The 23,965-nt window shown below is 37.0% G+C and overlaps 3 protein-coding genes across 3 annotated transcripts; 2 read left to right on the forward strand and 1 right to left on the reverse strand.

The window, feature by feature from the left end:
- Positions 1–5,838: 5,838 nt before the first annotated feature.
- On the forward strand, positions 5,839–9,505 carry LOC136255025 (reelin-like). The gene is made up of 6 exons (XM_066047745.1): positions 5,839–5,888; positions 6,168–6,261; positions 6,696–6,747; positions 8,880–8,970; positions 9,016–9,241; positions 9,320–9,505. The coding sequence occupies exons 1-6, from the start codon at positions 5,875–5,877 to the stop codon at positions 9,503–9,505; spliced, it is 663 nt and encodes a 220-aa protein (XP_065903817.1). The 5' UTR covers positions 5,839–5,874.
- Positions 9,506–10,912: 1,407 nt separating this feature from the next.
- Positions 10,913–11,749, forward strand: LOC136255026 (uncharacterized). Its single transcript, XM_066047747.1, has one exon. It carries the CDS (start codon positions 10,913–10,915, stop codon positions 11,747–11,749), a length of 837 nt encoding a protein of 278 aa, XP_065903819.1.
- A 195-nt stretch (positions 11,750–11,944) lies between these two features.
- LOC136255027 (uncharacterized) lies at positions 11,945–13,186 on the reverse strand. The gene has a single exon (XM_066047748.1). The coding sequence runs from the start codon at positions 13,184–13,186 to the stop codon at positions 11,945–11,947; it is 1,242 nt and encodes a 413-aa protein (XP_065903820.1).
- Between the last annotated feature and the right edge of the window lie 10,779 nt (positions 13,187–23,965).

Genomic DNA, 23,965 nt, shown 5'->3' on the forward strand with positions numbered 1-23,965 from the left:
TTTTGGTAGCAGGGACCTAGGGCTGCAGCCCTAGATGCTGCAGCCCTGCTACCTTTGACATATTTCACAGAAAGAGACCCAAACATCAATATTGTAAGTAAAACTGAAAATATCCTTATAGCTATAGAATTGGTTGTTTACAATGAGAAGGTATAAAATCTCAACTAATTTCAACTTGGTACGGCAGGATGTTTGGCACAATGGTGAGATGGTAGAGTACCTATTAAGTTAATTCCAGTTCAACACTATTTCCCAGTTATAATTTGAAACCATTTTGGATGTTCTATTAGAGTAGTTGACTGTTTTATTAGAATGTTTCGATTTTAGCACCTTCAATTTAATCCTTAAAAGTTTTGACCACCTCTCAATGCCTAGAGAGTAGATTAGCCCCTCCCTTTTTTCCCAATATCTATACTCAGCATACATTTGGTGGTAGGAGGTGCTGGTCACCCTGGAGAAAAAATAAATATATAAAATCAATTCTCATTAGTTGTCTATATGCAAGTTACAAAAATTTCTAGATTAATTATCCCACTGAAGCCATGCATCAAAAAGAGTTTAATTGAACCATTATATGGTAAGGTATGAGTTCAGAGGAAAGGAGGAAGGTGTTAACAAACAGATAACTACATAATACATTACAAAAGCCAGAAATATCACACTACTCATAGGCTATCTCAGTTATTGGTATGCCTCAGGCTTAAATTTTTGCTATGTGCTAGCTAGGAAGATAGTAGAAGCTACAGGTGCCTCCCAGCTCAGCATTAATACTGAGCTACAGTTATCTGTTGTGATTGATTAATAATGTATTGACTGTTTTATTATAATTTTCATGCTCAACAACTTGCTTTTGTATATAAAACTTCAGAAATCTCCTAGGTATACCCCTTGTTCACACTTAACACGTTCAATTACAAGGCCCTAAACAGTTAAACTAAACAGACCTACGCACCTTCTTACCAATCCCTAGTACATGGGATAGTTATTGCAATGGTTGTGATACAATACTGTAAGCGCCTGCGTAGCTGCATTGTCAGCTAGCTATATAGGTGGTTATGTAAACATTCTTTATCATAACCAGCTATCAGGTCTTCAAATGGAGCTACCACTACCAGATCTGCGAAAAGGGATCTTATAGCCTTTCCAAATTTCCAAGTGTGACAAGTCATAACTCATCATGTGCTTAATGTATTGTCCTAAAATCACATCCAGAAATAGTGCTATGTTAGGAGTGTAAAGTGACCAACTGTTAGGCTGGTACCATACTCACAAGTCAAGTTATGGATTTCCAAGTACATGCAATTGGAAATGCTATAAGACTCCTTTTCGCAGATCCGGTCACATATTTAGATGAAGAAACAGGTGGCTAAATCTAATCAAAAGTTTGTTTGAGTTATATTCTTTCCATTATGCAACTAATTTGTTTGTATGTTTGATTGTGAGTTTATCATGGGCCTACGTTGGAGCTACCATCTATGGCAGTCACATTATAATTATATTAGAAGTCATTGTTGCTTAGAATTATATCACAAACATACATGCACATGGTTAGAGAAGTTTTTGGAGAGAGAGAACCATATGCATACTTGGCTCTCCTTAGTTAGACTTTAATTTTGTTTGAATGATATTTCATTCTTGCAAACCAGGGGTGGTACAACCTCATCACACTCAAATACGTACATTGACTGCACTATTCTACATGCATAGTACCCAATGAAGGATCAAATTATTCAGTAATTGGCCATGGCCTACTGCAGATTATATGAGTATCACGACTACTGGATATTTTCAGCACAGCACCTTTATTTACTACCATGTAACGTGACATCCTGCAGAATACACTACTAATTGTACTATTTATTACACACCCTGATACAGTCAAACACAAACTACTTTGAGTAGAACTTTAGGTATAGCTATGTAATATCCTTGTACATGTACTTTTATCTATGTCAATGCAGTTGATCTTTAGCAACATCTAACAACTCTAGCCACTTCACTGTATGGGATATTGGCGGATTAGTAATCTGTTTTTATGCATGCACAAGTAAATTAGTACTCTTCTAACTGTTGTAATTTCTGTGTGCTGTAAAGCATTTAAATAAATAAGTTAACCAGCAAACTGGAAGTCAGAAACCAGCACCAAAATTTCTGCCATGTTTTTATATAGGCAAAGTGTGAATAGCTCTCAAAGTAGTAATGAGTATTTGAAGCTACTAACATTTCTTTAGGTGCTTTTGGTGTAAAAATAATTATATATTATATACTCAAGTATGCATACATATTTAGTGTATGGTTTACTGTTACACACGTAGTTACATATGACTCAAGTGAGGCATTATCTTGCTTTTATATATCTATACATTGATTGCTTGCTTATAACTATATTAGGGCTCAAACAAATAGTGGTTTTTACTATTCGAATATTCTTTATTCACAACTACCGAATATTCGAATATTCTTTATCAGCATTGATATGGATGAAATATCAATAACCCTGCAGTTGTACAAGATGTCTCTTTAATACAATACAGAATCAACATGATTCGATCACTTATGTCATAGATATGCTTATGTAGGATAAAGAATTTCCATGTATTCTACCGCTGATATTATATATTTCCGTTGAAACGAATATTCGAATACCAGAAATGGTATTCGAATAATCGAACATTCTCCGAATATTCAAATAGTAGAATACTCGTTTGAGCCCTAAACTATATAGTCAATTTGTATAGAAAATTTAATGCGCATCAAACCAGTGATTATTGATCACAAGGCAACAGAGGTGTTGTGGTAGCACTGAGCATTACTGACAATAACATGACACAATAGACACAACAGTTAATGGTGTTTTTCTTGTATACAATAGTTGTTTTGGTTTACAATAACAAGTACAAAGAAATTAAAAGCTTGTTTTTAAAGTGAAACTGTTACTGGCATTTATAACTACATGTTGCCCCTATTGATGTTTTAATTCAAGGCCATGAATAAACACATAGCTACATTTGTGTACTGTAGTGCACCCAGGCACAAGCTTCCAAAATCAGATTATTTTTCTTCAAATTTTAATTTGTAATTCAATGAAATTGGAGCATTTGCATGCAGTTAGACACTAAAAAATGTGAACCAATTTTCAGTTTTAAAAAAAATGTGTATAGGAGTTACTGGCTATCACTTTACACTTGTTTTTTTGCATCAAATTTAACACTGTAAATTCAGAAATATAAATATCATTAAATTTGGAAATATGAATGTCATACAAAATTGCCACAGGAGTCATCCAAAATGATCATTTTGTATGACTCCTGTGGCAATTTTAATTGTATGACATTCATATTTCTGAATTTACAGTGAAGATATCATACATTTTTTAATGTGTTCACCTCTGGTGTAGTAAAAAGTTAAAGAGCATTTTGATTGCTCCTTTAGAATGATTTATACATTAAGGATTATGTGAAAAAGCTAAAAAGGTATCACTATCAACTACCTCATGCTTACAGGGATCCAAATTCTTTGTATTGAAAAGAATAAATGAAATGTATGTTCAAACATAGACTCAATTGCAAGTAGCATAAATTTTGGACTCATTTTATCATCATGTGCATATTAACATACAAGCCACAATTTCACTGATTTAGAAAAGAGATAAAATGGTCGACATACATAACTAGGTACACTGGTAAATCCAAATGTTTTTGCAGCAAATGTCACTGAGGTGACATGATTTATTTGGCTGTACAAAATTGTACATGGTTATGCATAAGCAGTTTCATTTGTTGAAAAAACATTAGCTATACAGGACACATAGCCCATAGGATATGTAAAGGAATAAATAGGATTGCATGATTGCTAGTAGCTATGCAGCAGGCTGCCGTGTGTATCTGTATATAGCCACTTATCATGAGTAGAGATGTACAGTAGTTATGTATAGCATCATAAATACCACCCCGGAAATTAGGACTTGTAAGATTGTTAATACATAGCTAGCTATTATGCATGTTAAAAAAAATCAACAGTTTCTAATTTGGGACAATATTGATGAAATCAGTACAGTATGCAGAGCCATTTATTACTGTCTGACATAGGCCATTTGTCAGGCAAATATCTTGCATGGCCGACCATAATAGAACTTGCCTGAAAAAATGTCAGACCAAAATAGAAGGAAGTTAAAGAGTTATATAGTGAAGCATTGTCAATCAATTAGACAACAACGATTGTATTGTTATAGGTTGATTCACTCTATTCTGTCAATGTATCATAAGGATTTAAGAATTGTGTAAAACAGTAGCATATCAATGTCAGGTAATGCTTTAGGTTGCCTGACATTTTCACTGGGATTTGAAAAAAAATTATAATTGTCTCTGAGTATGCTATGATTAACTTACAGTACAACTGTAGCATATACAGTGCTAACACTTGTTCCATTACTGAGCTACATGACAGTACAATATAGAGCACATGCATTCATGGCAGATCTAGAAGCTCTCAGTTTATCTTATGACTTGCCTACTATGTAACTATAGCTAGTCTGGCTTTATGCTTTTTAGTGCAGTACAAAAATAATGTGGTCAAGGGATGAATGTGGTGCATGGTGTTGAGGGTCAGCTGACAACTGTACTAGTGCTAACTGCCCACTGCCAGTTTTGTGTTGTCTTCTGTCTCTGCAGCCATTATGAATATGAAACTCTGCATGGGTTATCCGCTATGCTGCAGCTAGTAACCTGTAAAGTGTATACGAAAATACTGAGACCACTGACATAGCTAAACTTATTTGTTTTAATTTACTTTTTTCCGGGCTAGATTGTATTGTATTGTATTGGTGCTTTACAGATGGAACGTCCTTGCCTACCACCCCCATCACAAAAGGCATGTGTACGTATTATTGCGCCCCATCGCCGTTTTTCTTGCCACGTCAAGGATTTTTTGTACCACTGGTGGTTGAGTGCAGCCATCCAGCTCCTCATTTGTAAGTTAGCCAGCTAGCTAAACTGAACAGTGTATTCTGGTCATTTTAGTTGTTTTAGTCCAGCCAGTACAACACATAAATGGAAATTTAACCCGCCCTCCTGCTCGACTATTTCGAGTATTGGAGCAAGAGTGTAATCATAGGTCTAATACGTTGACAGCATATGCGCGTTATGTTGGACACGCGCGTTTTATATTCGCGTTTTATATTCTCTGATTCGCGGCCGGGCGCTTATGGATATAATTTTGCAGCCGACATTCAAGAGTTCTTGGTCTAGTGGAGTACTAGTGAGTATAAAATGTAGTTGCGCCATATTGTAGCTACATTAATACAGTACATTCTGTTTTTGTGTGTGTGTGTGTGTGTGTTTGTGTGTGTGTGTGTGTGTTGTGTGTGTTTGTGTGTGTGTGTGTGTGTTGTGTGTGTGTGTGTGTTGCTACCCTATTTGTGGCACAGGAGCTTATCAAAAAGTGATGGGCGTGGTATTGAACTGTGAGGCTATTCAGTGTACATGTAGTAGCTATATATATATATATAAAGCTGTATGCAATTACTTGGTCAGTGCACTCTGAATAAAATTTTGCACTCGTCTATGGTCTTACAAATATAAGATTATCAAATAGCTGCAATGGCCACTGTCTTGAGATCATGGTTGAGATTTGCCTTGCTAGTATTAACTATATCAAACACCATTGGTACGTGAATATAAATAGCACTGGCTTATCCTACTTGGTTAATATAAACACAGGTTTTGGTTGGGCACAGTTAGAATTTAAAGATGACTTTGAATCAGATATTTTGCTGGAGAGAAATTGGTAAGTTTGATTAGCTGTGCTAGTATTGTAGTACGCATGGAATGCTAATTACTAGTTTTTCATCCACCAATACCCTAAATAGCACTGAGGATGAGCGGATTGCAGTAAGGATGGGTATACAGTTAACTAGATAGCTGATTTAAATAGCTCACATGCAGTTCTCTTAGTCTGTTCTAGTGGTTACTAGCCTATACAAAATATCCTAGATACAGTAAAAAAAATCCTGACTATAGTAATTGCATCAATAATATGAAGCATCCTATACTGTATGAGGTATATAAAATGGTGACGTGGGCTGGGTTGAGAAACTAATGATTAAGCCTAATAGGTTTATGCTGTTAATCGTATTATTTGTGTGTTCATGTATACATTGTACTGTTTAGGAGAGCAGCAGCAGGCTATGATTTAAGGAGCAGTTGTAGTCCAATTGCTTCTGGAAACTCAATAGTGTTTAGTGGCTCAGTTGATCGCTACCTGGTAAGTGTATATGAAATTGTCTACGGGCTGAAACTACATGATTGAGCAAAACAATTATGTATACTGCACCATAATTATAGTAGGACTCTGCTGGTCATTAATAGTAAGAATATAGAACTCTTGCCCCATAGCAATATTATACAATCTCAAATCCCATAGTATTGTGTAAATACAATAATATTAGTTTATGTTGCCCTAAACTTATAGAACTAAATCATGGCTTGCATTGATCATTTATAGTGTGGATTTTAGGATTATTATCAGACAAGTTTATGCAAATTTGTGCTTTCTTCAAATTTCATGAAATATGCATGATGATAATAAGATAGTAGCTGGTATAGTATGTCAGACTATAATAATTATTATTGTTATGTCTATATAGTTATCTTTTACAAAATCTTACGATTTGGTATTTTTTTTGTTGTTTTGCACAGATCTCCCAGTCAATTAATGCTACCGATGCTGTTGCACTACAGTTTGTTTTTGGTATGTGACCATGTTTGCTTTTATGTGAAATTTCATCATACTAGGACTGAAATAACAATTATGTGTTTTTGATTAATCTTTACTGTCTTCTTTCTGGATGCCTATTGTCAGTGGACTCTTTAAATTGTCTTGAACTGAAGCGCTTAGCTGGAACTGGCTGAAAGGGATCAAAGTAAACAAGTGACCTGGGCTGGGTGGACTGCCCTTGCCTACCACCCCTAGCACAAAAGTGGTATATGCTGGACAACTAAGTAATATTGCTAGTGTATAGTGTAACCCTGTATTGGCCTGTCCCAGGAGAGGCATTGCTAGAGAAATGCCAGATGGACTGACTTCCATGTATGCGCATTGTAGCTGAACGGAGTAGAGAAAAGGATAATGTGCAACAAATCCAAGCCAGTGTTCGGTTGTAAATAGTAGAGCTACGGCAAGATAGATGGTCAGCAAGATGATGGTAAAACACTACTGCCTCCTTACCCATACCTCCAGTGGTTGCAAAGACAAGGGGAGTAAAGGAAGCCTGGTCAACATCTCTGACATGGTCACCATATTCTCTTTTCTTCTGTGATACATGGTGTCAATACAAGGAGGAGATAGTGGTATTGCAGTAGCTTTGTGTGTTTGGGTGAAATACCCCTATATCAAAAAAGCGCCCCCAAAATCTCCTGGCATGGATGTTTACCTTAGCCTCATCCTGTCTTTGGTTCAAGGTTCAATGATCTCCCTGGTGAGCAGCTGTAAGGGAAGCTCAATGGCCACATCATAACATGTCCTTGAAAGCCACTCAGCAGTGATGTTCCTTAAAGTATTGTTCAGTAGCTTCCATAAGATGCAGAGCATCCCAGAATTCTTGTTTCATCAAATGGAATCCCTGCTCCGCCAGAGATATTGCTGTCAACCAGGATGAAGCACCTGGTTCACTATTCAAATCTATAGCTCTCTGAAATTGTGTAGAAAGATTAGATCTAATTTCAGAAACCTGTACCTTTAAAACAGAGCGACAATCTTTTTGATGAGCCTGAACTTTAAGATATTAAATGTTGTGTAATCTTGGCAAAAGCAGTATACCGGGAGTCAGCTATATCCACAGGATTAGCAATACTCAGCCCACCAGTCAACAAGACAGAGAGAAAACATCTTGTTCTTGAGCAGAGCATACACCATGGCCAGTGAGGACAGGAATCTTCAAGTGGCTGAAACAGGAGATGTTTGGTAGTTGGCCTTATACCAATGTATATCTTCTTGCGCTTAAATTTGAAGAGAGTACAAAATATTTGGTGACAGTGGGTGCAAGATTAGGCAGGTTACAATCAAATCTTTAAAATTATGATGTCTTACAGCAATCTCAAGTATGAACATCATGAAGAGAAGGTCACAAAAGCTACAGTATGCACAAGTTTACCATTTTAATTTTAGCAAATGATAGCAAAAAGTGGTATCACAAAATTAATGTTCCCTAAGAAAGGTAAATTTGTTTTCAGTACCTGCCAGTGTGAAGCACAATTAGTCTAACATGTCAATCTAGTGTGATCTGGGGGCATACCCCTAGGCTGAAATTACACCCCCTGAGATTGAATTTGAAAGTGATTTTCAGCAGTTTATCACAACATAATTAAGATTTATTGACTGCTTTTTTAGAGTGATTGCTCTATTAGGGTATCTCGATCATGATATTTATAGTAAGCTTTCTACTCAATACATGTTTAAGCATTTGACTATCAGATTTAAATGTGAGGATTGGCTGGTATTGCTGAATATTTGCCTCACTGCTTTATTAGGGTGACTGTTCTATTAGAGAGTCTTGATCGTAATGTTTACATAGTGTACAATCGATGCAATTAGAAAATATATCTCTATATGAATATCTTGACTGGTGTATAACCGAAGACACTTTGTTGGATACCTGTTCATGATCTCCTGCAAATAACAACAGAAAGGGGGAAACATTGTTAGATGCATTTGGAGAAACAAATTTCATCTTAGCTACTTAAGTAGTCTGTTAGAGTCTGTTACTAGCAAGTATTGATCTTGGACTAATCTAGTAAGACTATCTATTTGGTCTCTGCTCTTGTGTAATGTTTAAAATGTAGACATAAAGAATTTAATGATTATACATGTACCTTTTTATACAGGTAATGAAGAATGTGGCTCAAACTCTGACCTTTCAATAGTGTACCTGGAATATATTGTAGGAGGTGTCAGTTACCTTTTAACTGAGTTAAGGTGTGTGAATATTTGTATTATTAATTATAATGTGCTGGTTTTTAGTTTTTCCACCAACTTATATTCTGTTCACCTTCCTGTACATGCTTGTACTGAGGGTACACAAATTTCTTGGACACAAGCAGATGGTTTTACCAATAATACTGGAGTATGGCAATTGGACAATGTTGTTATGCTTTATGCTAAAAAATTGGAGGCGACACTACTGGACACCTTTACTAATCACATGTCATCTAGCCCAGTTTTGTTCTACCCAGGAGGCAGTATTCAGGTGTAATATTAATGCTACCTAGTGTGATAGTGACATTTAATTAAAATATGTGTAATATACCAAGTGTGTTTTTTCTAGGACAATGTATGTAGTATTAATGACAAGCAACTGTTGTTTACTGGCAGTAGTGGATCACCATCAGAGTATGTGTTAACTCCACCATTTTCATTTGGATCTAACAGTCAGTCAGAAGTGTGTTCAGCTCCTTGTCTTTGTGGACCAGGTGGATATAGTGATGATTTTGACTCTGCCTCTTACAGGTAATCATAGCTCCTTTCTAATCATTATCTTTCAAATCATTATAAAAATGTTAGGGTGATCTCTAGTGTTATTAGTATTCAACGTTCAGCTGCAGCATGCTATAACGTGTTGTAACCAAAAAACTATATGTATCTTCCAACAGTGGCATTTGTATGTATAGAAACTGGAGACAGGAGGTTTCTGTGTTGCTGCTAATTGAACTTTAGTTACCTTTTTGTGAACCAGTTTTGATTTCCACTAATTTATAAACCAGAAAGTATATTTAAATATCAACCGCAATAACTTTGGTGAGTATTACTAAGCCTACTAAACACCCCCTCAAAACCTTCTGCATTGCCTTCAGCCAATTATAACCCTAGAATTGGCTATGACAGGCTTTGCTTTTAACTTCTTGGGCTTGAAATATGCTTTTTGCATTCTGCAAGATATATAGTACATGTGTTATGGCTTTACGTATAGGGATCTGCCATAATTATGGCTGGCCCAAGTTCAGAATAATAGGTGGTTAAAGCAATCGGGAGTAGTCCTAGAATAAATAACTAAATGACATTCATAAAGTAATTTACTTGCAGTGTAATGGAAACACTGCTAAAAGATTACTAGCAATAAACCAAAAATAATGTAAGATGAAGATATTCTCATAACACAATTGCACTTTAATACCTTAATAATACAGTTGCCTGAGAGTAATGTGAATGTACTGTTAGAGTGGCTTAATATTTTTGTCTCTGCTACACTGGTTTTCCTCAAGTTGTTATTGAAATACAAGTTGTGTTGTTTATGTATAGCACTATTCTCAAGAATAATTTCAGATTCTCCTGGGAATAATTTTATAGACGGGAATAAAAGGAATTGCTAGAATAATTGAAAATTTGGCAGATCCTTGATCATTATTTAAGTACAGTCCCTTTTCATTTTGTCAGGGATATACTCAGGGGCTTTCCAAGGAACACTTTGAATTTAAACAGGATTAAAGTATTGAGAAATTAAGACCTCAGGTCTCCCTAAATCAAATGAAATGAGGTTCATATTTTAAACTTTATCTCAGGCTACTTGTCTAGCAATAGTTTCCTGAGAAATGGTAGGGTGGCAACAATTAAATACATAATATTTGTCAGGTATTATTGATTACTCAGTCCATAGATACTAGACTTACAGCGTGTTTACACTAGCCATTTAGTTCGACCTATCTCGAACTGAAGCAATTTCAAAGGTAGTGTAAATGCGTACCGTACCGAACCGAACTGCACTGAACCGCTCTATAAAAGACCTACTAGGGATGTGGGTCTGAATCGATCTAGTTCGCTCCACTTGCTAGTATAAACGAAAACCGAATGCTCGTATTGTTCTAGATGGTTTCATAATTATTCACGTGAGTTGGTTCAAAACCGCGGGTTTGCGTGCTAAGGAATGGCCTATACAAACTGGACAGACGCTGAAGTTTTTCGATTAATTCAAGTTTGGAGTGAGGAAGGGATACAAGAGCAGTTGGAGGGCACTAAGAGAAACAAACACGTATATGGGCAACTGGCGGAAGACTTGGCTATATATGGAATAGAAAAAACAGGGGAACAGTGTCACACAAACGTAAAAAAGCTTCGTCAAGTGTACAAGAAACTTGCTGATAAGCACAAGGAGACTGGCCAAGGAAGAACCAAGTGGAAAGTCTTTGACAAATTAAACGAATTTCTTGCCACAAGACCTACTACATGTCCACCAGTAGTTCTTGATACCCTTGATAGTACCACGCTCAATAATACAGACACAGAATCACCAGCAGTAGTATCAGATGAAGAAAATGAACTGACAGGTGGTCATGATGATGGTAATGAAAAGGACCAGAGTAACACAAGTAATGAGGCAAATAATGGAGCAACCATAGATGCTACACAATCTTCAGCAGAAAATGTACCATCAACAGATGTACAATCTACAGAGGAGAGTACCACTAGTAAGTGCTCATCAGGTAGAAAGCGAAAGAGAAACAAAGGGGAAGTAATGGAAGACATGATGACAAAGGTAATGAAATCAGTAACTGACAGCATGCAGAACAGTGATCGGATGTTCCTGGAGTTAGAGGAAAGAAGAATGAAATTTGAAGCTGAGCATTGGAGGCAAGAGAGAGAATTTCATCTGAGGATGGTACAGATGTTCAATGCATCACAGAGAGGTCATAGTAGTGGTTATAGCTGTAGTTATTCCTCACCTCCCCCAAGTGAGTTTTATTATGGTTCGGACAACAGTTAAACTTTGATTCAAACTTTTGTTAAACAGTGATATACTACACGTGTATGTTGTACATGCTGCCACGATTATGCAGTACACTCCTGTACTAGTATTTTGTTTACAATGTTTCTTTAAAAGTGTTAATAAATCAATTGCTATGAATCATACACAGATACATCAATTGTATAATGGTTGCTTGCATAGTTTAGTACATCATCAATTGAAGTGCGTCACCAACAAATCTCGGACTATATTTCCAGTGTTGGATCTTGTACTTACTGGAGCATCTGTGCTATCAGGCTGATCAAAGTTGTCGCTTTGTTGTAACCACTCATCATTAAAGGAATCATTGTGGATCTCACAGATATTATGTAATGTGCAACAAGCTAAAATTACATTAGGAACATTGCTGATATCCATGTCTATCTGCTTGGACAACCTCCTCCATCTTGCTTTAAGCCTCCCAAAGGCTATCTCAACAATAACCCGTCCACGTGACAACCTATAATTGTATGTCTTGTGATCAGTTGGCATTGATATAGAAAATGGAAAAGGCTTTAACAACCAGGGCAGTAGTGGGTAAGCTGAATCACCAATTAAAAATGTAGGAATGTTGCCTCCTCTGACCGGCAAGGTATCACCTTGCAGTAGCTCACCATTATTGGCCTTTCTGTACAGCGAAGAATTTGTGAACACTCGTGCATCATGCACGCTTCCTGGCCATCCAACATACACGTCTCTGAAGATACCATTGTGATCTACAACTGCCTGTGTAACAATAGAGTACCACCCCTTACGATTGTAGTAATCAGTGTGGTTCATGAGAGGTGGGGTGATTGGAATATGGGTTCCATCAACTGAACCAGCACATTGTGGCACACCCCATTTCTCCTTAAAGCCTGTTATCACCTCTTTCAAACCTTCTCCAGTAGGAAAACGGATGTACAGTGGTACCAACTTCTGCACAATAGCCTTGCACGTTTCTTTGACAATGATACATACTGTGCATCTTGCTATTCCAAAAAGATGGGCTACTGTGCGGTACTCTGATGGTGTGGCCAAAATCCAAAGTGTGATAGCTACACGCCTTTCTACTGACACAGGCCTCCTCATTACAGTGGTTTCCTTTTCTATCAACGGCCTTAATTGTTCACAAAGGTAGTTGAATGTTGCACGGCTTACTCTAAAGTTTTCCAACCAATCTCGTGATCCAAAGCTTTGCAGCACCACATCTTCCCACCAATTAGAAGAGCGAGGATGCATCCAAATTGTCCTGTCTTGACGGTTGCACAACTCCATGACTGCTGTTGACAACAATATCCCAACCAGAGTCACCAATACCTTTCTTCTAGACTTGGCATAAGCTTTCCTTCGCCTTGATGATGTCCTTATGCTACCATTACTTCTGTTAGTGGACGGTGCAAGAGCCGACAGCGCTAAAGACATCGAGGAAGACATTTTTGCATAAAACAGCAGAACCCACAATCGGTTTGTACTCAAAACTGTATGAGAATTGATTGTGGGTTCTATTGTTTTCATTACGAGGCGAACTAATTTATTTCGTGTAAACAAAGCTCTGAAAGCAAGTCAAATCGATCTGAATCGATAATTCACGAATCGAGTCACTGGTGTAAACATGCTGTTATAATAGAAATTGGCAATGGAGGCGTTAACAGAAATAATCCGCATTTCGCTTTCTCATAATACTGTTAGTGAATTTTAAGTCACTCAGGCATCTGAAGCATGTGTTTCCACGAAGACTTAGAATGAAGCATCATCCTTGGTCTTAACAATGAGCATATTCATGAGGCAGTACTGTCACACAGGATCAAACACAGCACAGTTTATATACCCTATACGACTTCAATCTGTGTGCCACACAACTCAAAGTTACAAATAACAACACCTTGCCAGGCTATTATTACATATGAAACTATGTGATGTAAACATTACAAATCCCACTGGGAGGTTGGTTCTTGCTCTACTCTTGCATGGGCCTCTGTTGTAGCTTGTCTTGTGTTATACTTCTGACTCAGTCAAGTCTGCTAGCAGGTCTGTTAGTTCTGCAACTGCTCACTCATATGTTTACAGCTTACCTGGGCATACAATCAATCAAAGAACAAAATTAAGACTACTACACAAACACATCACAAAATTAATATGTAATCTCACCTGCCAGACATTTTATGTGGACAGCAGGAAAGACTTCTGGTCACTTTTTCCCCAAAACACGATAAATTACATCATAGTTTTTTTCACTAAATGTGATAAATTAACATAACCGTATTCCAAATTCTGTATTAGGGAAGTCAAGAACCTATGCCCACGGTATTTTCAAACTTTAGCAAAAAAATTAGGCGGCTGTAATCCACATTCAACCACTTGCTGTGCAAAGAACGTGGGCATTTAGAGTGATCTGATTGGTCTTGTCAACACTTCAGCTGTGGTCATAGAATATGGAGAACGGTGGCCAGGTAATTTACTTGTAGTCCCCAAACAAAATGTCAGGCACATAAGACTAACATCAAAGGAGGTTAGATAAATGTGTGTCATGAATTTCATTAGATTATTATGTGTGATATTATGTAGTATGTATTAAGGTCTATTACATTGTGCATAATTATATTCATGAAGAGGGTAATTTGTTTGAGGTTTTGATCAGAGGAGGTACGACACACTCCAGATTAAGCATCAGTTTAGAAGTCAAAATATGCAATTAACACAATTTCTTTTTGATAGTGCTTAAAGTGTGTCGCACCTCCTCTGGGTTTTGATACTCCAGAAACAAGTTCAAAACACATCACTCTCACTCATTATTTTCTCATTACCACACGTACGTAGCACACACGAAAAATACATACACACAAAAACATACTTCTGCACTACAAAATCACACACACATGCACGCATACACTAAAGCAAAGCTTTTGGTAATATTAGCAGCCACGCTCACACATTAAAGCAGCAATAGCACCAATGTGATTCCAAAAACCAAGTTCGAGTATAGAATCATCTTTGCTAACTTTGTGACATATTCTTCCTCTGGCTCTTAGGTGGTTTTCCAACCTTAAAATCTCTTGTAATTTGTTTCTCCTTTCATCAAAGTTCTGATGCCAAGACTAAACATGTGAAATTTTCTGTTACTCATTTCAAACTCTGCCTACATGAAAGTTACAGGAAGAACTCATTATTCTAGATATGGCACCGAAGTTAACATTTGTACCGAACCATAAACCCTACAGCCAGTACTTCATGAAGCTCAGTAAAACTGCACAAACTTGTACAGATATCGCTCTGAAATGCCCTGTGAATAAGCATTCCCCTCAAACAATGTTAGAAATTTGACTCATTTACACTCCCAAGGTAAAAATTCAAGGGTGGAAAATGTTAACACCATTTATGAACATTGTGTTACTTCAAAAAATCTACACAATGGTAAATTGCATCAAACTCCACAGTAAACAGCAAAATAATAGTGCACTAAAACACACAAATAAGAAGCTCACCCATCCAATGTACTTCATATAGCCATAGCTTCAGCCTTAACGCACGAATAATATGTACACAGCACATCTGCTTGAGTGTCAGTCACTCAAAGGAGCTGCCATTTTCAACTTCACCAGCAAAACAGCGAAATGCATATTGATTTATGAAAATAATAGTTTTATGGTGTGTTGCCAATCTCTATTATAGGTCTAGTAGCTATCTATGCTCTGTCATTTAGTTGCACAATCCAATTACGCAGTAAGATTATAGGGTGATCTGTGATCAGCAGAGTTGGGGAAGTTACTTCATGAAAGTAATATATTACATATTACATATTACTTTTATATCAGTATAATATATTACAGTTACATATTACTTAGAATAAAGAGTAACTTAATAATATTACATATTAAGTTACTAACTTAATATTAGCTACAAATATTAAGTTACTAATGCTAAGTTACTTTTTTATTAAGACAGCTAAGTTAAAGTTAACATATAAACCACGTGCAGTCATGTGATGCACATCAGTTACGCGTACGTGCAACACTTGAGCACCGTTATAGAAGAAAGATTAATGGATTAAGGTGATTAATTAATAGTGGAATGGATAATTGGCAGTAAAATCCATTTATAATGCATTACTTGTTCATCTTCACTCATAGTATCACTCGTTACATCGCGGTAAAGCTACTCGTTACTTTTTGCTTCCAGCTACTCGTTACGTAATAATATTACTTCTTTCGTTACTAGTAACGAATTATAGTTTCCAGAAGTAACTTAAAGTTATATTACTGCATTTCCACTCAGAATCGTGAATTGTAATATATATTACGTAACGTGTTATATTACGTAACGTGTTACCCCATCTCTGGTGATCAGTCACTTTTACAAATCTTGTGTAGGCCAAATTTTAAATTCTGTGTAATGGACAAAGCATAACCAAATTAAAGCTAAATGACCAACTCATGTAACTACCAGTAATCAGTATTTAGAGTGAGTGCTTGGTTAAACAATTCAGCTATTGGCTAATATGTAAAAGTGGTACAGTGATATCTCAACCTCTTTAATTGTACTACCTTGTTGTAGTGGCCATGTCAAGTAATTTGGTGTACTCCATTTTTTTGAAACATTAACTATTTTAATAGTTTTCTTTAAAAAGTTTAAAGTTATCTTGTTTGTAATGCTAGAATTGATCAGTGTTAAATGTATTATTGGGGCAAGCCTGAGCGAGCCCCACACTAGTGAGAAGTTTCGTAGGGTGAACCATGTACGATCAAAAGCAGAGAAAAACGATTGCTAATTAAAATTCAACAACGCTTACGGAAGAATCACAGCATAGTTTACTGACACTCCAAATAAGGCTCGTAGGGCCAACCATTGCACGAACAATAATCGGCGTGGTTTACTGACACTCTAAATAAGGCTTGTAGGGTCAACCATTACACGAACAATAATTGGCGTGGTTTACTGACACTCCAAATAACGCTCATACCTTGTGTCATTTATGATATTCATGGTGTCATATCATCATTAAAATGGAACAAGAAGAAAGATTACTGAAGGCGACGGAAGGAGCAATATAGAGCATGAAGAATTTGGGAAACCCCTGAACAGAGACAGCAAAGATTAGCTAGGCGCAGAATATGGCAGACGAAGATATGCCGCATTAACCATCGAGGAACACCGTACAGGTAAAATAACAAGAAGTGGTACATACATTATTTAGCTATACATATATTATGTAGATACAACTACAGGCTTCACATAGTATAATTAAGGGAAAGGGGGATTGTCATCAATATCAGCACCCTGAAGTGTCCAATACCTCAGGATCATCCTGGCATTGTTCATCCATAAAGCAACAGAAAGTTGCTTTAGCAGATTCTTCCTTGCTAGCGTAGTAGGAACACCACTACGGGGAGTGGTATGGTCAATAATTGTCTGTACAGGTTGAAAGTGACAACGATTTGGAATCAACTGAACAATCGATCTCACTTGTCAGCAGAAACTAACCCCGTTAGTACAACCATCACCTTCACCACCTGCAGACAAAATAGTGACTTATTTAAGTTAATGATGCTATTCAACATCATCATCTTTCATCATAAAAATCATTGCTAGCCAGCTACAGTTCAAAAAAAAAACAATAAAAAAACAAAAACAAAACTATTTGAATCTTACTGTAACTTACCCTGTCAACTTCACACTTTATAGCCATGAAATCTTTACCTTCATTGTACATCAGGCTTGCCCCATGATGCTCAAGTATCTGTCTAGTAATTTTATGTTGTATAATGATATGTAATTTTTTTGTGTGGTGTATTTGTGTTGTGTACAAATAGTTGCTGTATCTGTGTGCTTGTGTTGTACTTGTATTGCTTCTGTACTTGTGTGTTTATTGTAGTTGTATGTTTGTTCTTTGCATGCTCTTGTATGGAAGAATGGCTATGCCGAATATTTGAGCTAAAATAAAAATCAATCAATTAATAAATCAATCAAGACCTTCTGTAATGAACTTCTCATTATGGAGAATGTTTCTGCAAGAGGAAGTGTTATTAATATATCATCTTTCTTAGGCTGTACCATTCTTCCCCTTACTGCATTATATATAATAAGTTCAATAACTTTATACAAAGTTAATAATCTGCAGGTGTGCCAGAAAAGTTGCTAGTAGCTAGAATTCATAAAATGTACTAAAACAAGGCATCTAAAACCATAATTATTTTAATTAGCATTGCAATTTTCACAGTTTATCGTACTTTATAGAATCAACTTGTGGGAAAGAATTACCGGTGGGCTAGTGCAGCATTCTCCCTGTGATGATGAGTCTACTAATTCTGTACTGGTATTTGATGGAAGTGCATTGAATGAACTTATTACCTTGCCTTTGAATCTTACTAGTGTGAGGTAATTGCAAATATTGTGTCTGCTGATAGTATCGGTATATAATGTGGGAATTTTGTAGTGTGAGCATGATAATTAGGTAAATATTGAAATATTGGTTTGTTATCGATAATTATTCAAACTCACACATTTATTGTATTATAGGTACAGTACCGACCAGAGGTAATGTTATAATCCCTTGCGAGTGCTCAAATCCAGGCCACGACTCGACATGACTCATGAATGGAATACATCACATGCGAAGGCATGCATCACGTGCAAAGGCACGCATCACGTGCAAAGGCACACAGTTACTGGAACAGCCACCTGAGGGAGCTCACGTGTCGTGGCTACATGTGGTGACTTAGTTAGCACACACATGCCAAAAAATTGCGGGTCGAAAATTGGCTACACGAGTGTCAACTGTTCGCGGGTGTAATGTTACCTCTGGGCGGTACTGTAATTGATGACAAAAACAATACATTAAGACATTATCCTGAACTGTTAAAGCACACTTTGCATCAATGTGACAAAACCTCAGGCACAATCCATGGAAACACTGGAATGACCACAGAGACCCCCACCTACCAAAGCTATTAACAGAGTTACCATCAAGACACATGGTAGTGTGCAGGGACGGTTCTAGAAAATTTGCTGACTGGTTTCCAACTCAAAAGCAGAAAACCCTATCAGGGACAGGGTCCATTCTATTTTAGCTAAATAAAAAGGCCCTAATAAATTGTTTCACAGTTAAATTTTGCAATTCTAAGTCTATACAGAAAAAACTTATGCATTATCGAAGAGTTGCAAGAAGTCACAACAGCATAATCAATAACTATTTTTAGAGGCGTTTAACATGTGTAAGGCTCGGGAGAAACAATTTAATGCTGGAGAGAAGCAGTTTATGTAGTTTTATCACTACAAGTAACTATGTTTTAGTAATACACCTCATTTTATACTAAGTTTCGCTTACTGTTTTAATTATTTTTCAATTTTAAAAAGCTGACTGGTTTCCAGAAACTGGTGAAACTCACTTAGAACTGCACCTGGTGTTGTGCGGCCCAAGAAGCCGGTGCGCCACACTGCGAGTATATTGACAGGAAGAAAGAAAATGTGATTTTCACACACATATATGTAGTAGCTCCACGATTCTTATCTGATTGGAACCAAATTTGTTACAGAAGTGTTCGCTAAGTAGGGGAGTCTACATACCAAATTTGAAGAAAGTTGCTCCATCCATTTCCAAGATAAGAATGGCCAAAGTTTTGTTTAATTTCTTTGTTTTTTCTTCATTTTGCACACTTTGCAAAATCTGCCATAAAACACAAATGCGTACTCCAATCAGGCTGAAATTGACTCAATTAAAGGGCTCATAATAGCCAATCTCAGTACCAAGTTTGATGGGAATCCAATAAACATTCATGGAATTATGACTGATTTGCATGAAATAAGATCGAGCTTCTGTCATGCCCACAGGGTAAACCTCTTGGAGGAATGAGTTGAAAATTTCTATGTAAATGGAGTAACCATTGTAGGAGTGCCTTTTTGTGGTTTGAACTGAATTGACTTAAAGACCTTGGAGATATGACACAAACCCAACTTGTGTCACAATTACGCGATCCAATTTCGTGAATAAAAACTATTAGTTTTCATACCTACCAGGCAAACTGCTTAGAGGAGTGAGCTGAAAACCAGTATGTAGATGGAATAATGATCATAGAAAGTCCTTGCAGTAGTATAGAAGAATTGGAGTAAAAGCCACCGAGTTACAACGCAAAATACAACTATGTGTAACAAGTGTGGGATTGAGATATTCTAGTACAGTCACCCTATTAGAGCATTCAGTCTTCAAATTACTTACATAATTTAAATTAGTAGAGCAACATAGTGCAATAGCTGTGCACTTTTTAATGCAATTATGAAACTTTCCATACAAGTTGTACTCCTTGTGACATAATTTTTTTTGGAAATAGAGCCATCGCATATTTGACCTTTGGTGGCCATTTTTTGTATTGAAAATTCATCGTTTTTGACTTTATCTCCCTGAGGTATCATTTTGTACAGTTTCAAATTAAAGGTACTGCTAAAACAAACTACTCGGCTTTTATTTGAAGTCAATAGGTGATTGCATTCCAAAGTCATGATCATTTATATTAACCAAGAAATTCTATGAATAATTTGTCCATTAGTAATTTACACCCCAAGGGCAAAGAATTTTATTGCTTACAAAAATGATCATAACCTTGTAGTGGAATGATATACAAACTTCAAACAAAAGTCAATATAGTTCTTAGTTCAAGACCTTTAAGTTGATACCGTGTTTTAACAGTGTAAAATAATGCCCCATGGAGATAAAGACAGAAATGATTAATTTTCAATGTAAAAATGGCTCTAAAGGTCACCAAAGGTCAAATCTGTGATGGCTCTATATAAGAAAACGTGTCATGTGAAGTACAATTTGTGTGGAAAGTTTCATAATTGTATCACAAAGTGCACAAAATGCCAATTTTTTGATGCTATGCCGCTCTACTAAATAGCTAGTTCATTGTGTTGTAGTAGTTCAGTAATGATGGTTTTCATTCATTTGATGCTGTTTCTGTTCTTGCAAGCAACAAGAAAAGAAAAAGAACAGGAAAAGAAGTGATATCCATAGCTATGTACCCGCAAAATAGATAAACTGCATGGATGCTGCCTAGAGAGTTCAGTTACAAACAAGTCACACTGTCAAAGTTCAACTATATAATAAGTAACCCAGTAAGGAGGTCAGCTACAAGCATAGGTGGTGGAGGGGGGGGCTAGAATGATATCATGCTGAAATTATCCTTCTTGGAGTGGGGCTGAAAATCATGATAAAGATCAATATACTCTAATAGAACGCTCAACAAATTGCCTGTTTTTTTGACTAAAAGTTGATGTTTTAGTTAAAATGCTTTAAATTGTACCTATAAAATTGCTATAAATTAATTTTGGTGAACTTTGAGACATTGTGAAAGCTAAACTTGCTACAGCTTCTGGGGGGCTGTGCACATCCCCCCAGACCCCCCTGCTGCCAGAGACTCTATATTCTGGTCAGCCCCCCTCATATCAATTACTTCCTCCACCACTGGCTACAAGGAAGCCACTGAGTAGTGAGTCGAGCTACAAACAAATCATCTTGTGGAGAGTTCAGCTACAAACATGCAGTCACCCTGTAAAGAGTTCAAATACATATAACCAGTGGAGAGTTCTGCTACAAAAAATTCACCCTCTATAGAGTTTAGCTTCAAACAAATCACACCTGTAGAGATTTCAACTACAAACAAGCCATCCAGTAGAGAGATCAGCTAGAAAAAAGTCACTGACCTGTGAAGTTCAGCTACAAACAGGTCACCCAGTAGAGAGTTCAGCTAAAAACAAGTCACCCTGCATAGAGTTCAGCTACAAACAAGTCATCCTGTAGAGAGTTCTCCTACAAACTAATCACCCAGTGGAGAGTTCAGCTACAAACAGGCCATCATGTAGAGTGATCGAGTTACCTGTAGAGTTCAGCTACACACTGGTCACCCAGTTTAGATAGAATTCAGCTACAAACAAACTACCCTATGGAGAGTTCAGTTACCGTAACTGCAGTATTATCACTAGTTACATAGTAATTTGCAACAAGGAACAACTGTCCTAATTTGTAACAAGTGGAATCGTTACATACGTAGTTACATATTGTCTGCTTGTTGAGAAAATTTGTATATGTAATGGGATGGATGGCTGTGGTATTTGGGATTAATAATAGTGTGAGTATTGTAAACAGGAAGGAGTAAAATAGTGTGAGGCGAAGCTGAGCACTATTTCCTCCATCATGGTGTTTATTGATTAGTGCCTACTAATGATAGCTGGTTGTAAAACATACGTATGTGTTGTGCAGTTGAGTGGTCTACAGTCTGTGGTCTGCAGTGCAGTTTACATGAAGTGGTCAGACCATTTTTTCTCATCACAGTGCTCATTGGTTAGAAATACAAGTGCCTACCCTGAAAATGGGTCTGGACTGATTAGCTTAGGTGACTTGTTCTTGACACCCCCAACCCACATGGGGAATGTTAATAAACTTTAATTAACAAATATTTTCCCATAAACATTTGATATTCAAGCCCCAACTCAACGTTTTGTGCACCACATGTCACATACTGTGAGGAATACTGACTACACTGAAGAACAAAACAGCATGATATAGAACGTCATGATATGAGATGTTTTATGCAATAGTTGTATCATGGACCCCAAGTGATTTGCCTGATATTTACACCTACGTTTGAGAGCCAGGGCATGGGTGTAAATATCAGGCAAATCATGAGGGTATGTGATACAACTGAGATGTACTATGCTGATTGCAGGTAATGGCCCATGGTGGGCGAATAATTACCCAAGGCAATATGAGACTGTCCTCGTGCACTGAATTTATTATGTGACTGGATCTAGGAAAACTGTTTTTATCACCCATGACAGCAGATTTGATTTTTCACCAGAACACCCACAAGATAATATCACCCAAATAACCGCCTCGATTTCCCCTGATGACGATGAGGCAGTATTTGTTAGGTAAAACTAAGCCCAAACAAGCTTTCAGATCAATCCGAAATGCTTTCAACAAGTTGCTACAGAATTTTAAAAATAATTTTATTTAATGGAATTTTCTACTGACTGACTGAGTAAGTAACTGACTGATGCCTCCAGACAAGCGTAACTCGATAACGGCTAAGGCTATGGGCTTGATTTTTCACTTTCGACGTTGCTTCAGCCCGACAGGTTCCTTTTGGCATACCGCAGTACGTACAATGCATTCTTCATGGACTTACCAGTGTCCTTCTTTGTCTACCATTCATCTTTGCTGACAGCGAAAAGTGTCGATTTGGCGATAGCACGTGATGGCTTCCCTTCGTAACGGAAATCGTCCATATTTTTCATAGTGGCTATTTTGATAGCAGGGGTGCTTTTCAAACGGTTCTCGATTTGTACTGCTGTGTAACGGGTTGAACATAGCCGACAACGAAGCATAATAGATACTTCAGTTTTCAGACGATAATTGGTATAACTGGGGCACGTGGCATCATTTCTTTCGGTATGTGTGGATTGCAGAGGTGCTTTTCGAACAGTTCTTGATTTGAAATGCTGCATAATGGAGTGAACATAGCTGACAACGAAGCATAATGGATGCTTCAAACCTGCAATGTCTTGAGTTAATGAGAGGTACATGTATATGCACTGCCTTAATGAGATATACGCACTGTTTACAGTGTACATGTGTATGTATCGTTAAGGCAGTGCATATATATAATTATCTTATTAACATTTTGAGCTAGTGCAATATGTGATATGTATATGCACTGGCTTTTCTTTGATCTGAGGTATCAAAGTAGCATATTTAATAGTTATACCATGGCCATGAGGGATTTGCTTGATACATATGCCCAAGCCCTCGTGGCCTGAGGGCTTGGGAATATATATCAGGCAAATCTCTCATGGCCATGGTATAAGTGATACATACTACTCTGGGATGCTCACCTAATAGGTGAGGGAAGACAAACCTGCATTCACCACATTACTTTTATACAGAAGTTTGCAAGCATCAATTGTGGATTTAAATTGTGGGCACAAAAAGAAATGATTGTGGGTTTCACTGGTTGTAGTGATACCATTGTGGATGAATAAAGTAACCTAGGGCACTTAGACATATAGGTTGGGAATGTTTGAGACATCTTTTCATGCAATTAAAATGTACTGTATAGAAGAACAATCCCCACGTTGCAAAAATAATTATTTAGGGTGTGATGCCTAGTAAGTGAACTATGCAATACTGACTCACTTGATTCTTTTTGCTTCACAACAGTGCCCCTA

The sequence above is a fragment of the Dysidea avara genome, chromosome 5 (genome assembly GCF_963678975.1).
Source record: "Dysidea avara chromosome 5, odDysAvar1.4, whole genome shotgun sequence".
Classification (NCBI taxonomy): domain Eukaryota; kingdom Metazoa; phylum Porifera; class Demospongiae; order Dictyoceratida; family Dysideidae; genus Dysidea; species Dysidea avara.

Excerpts from the sequence above, each read along its gene's own strand:
- LOC136255026 (XM_066047747.1), top strand. The coding sequence starts at position 10,913 with ATGGCCTATACAAACTGGACAGACGCTGAAGTTTTTCGATTAATTCAA.
- LOC136255025 (XM_066047745.1), top strand. Across the intron at positions 6,262-6,695 it reads GCTCAGTTGATCGCTACCTG|ATCTCCCAGTCAATTAATGC; the intron begins GTAAGTGTATAT and ends TGTTTTGCACAG. Across the intron at positions 6,748-8,879 it reads TGCACTACAGTTTGTTTTTG|GTAATGAAGAATGTGGCTCA; the intron begins GTATGTGACCAT and ends CTTTTTATACAG.
- LOC136255027 (XM_066047748.1), bottom strand. The coding sequence starts at position 13,186 with ATGTCTTCCTCGATGTCTTTAGCGCTGTCGGCTCTTGCACCGTCCACT.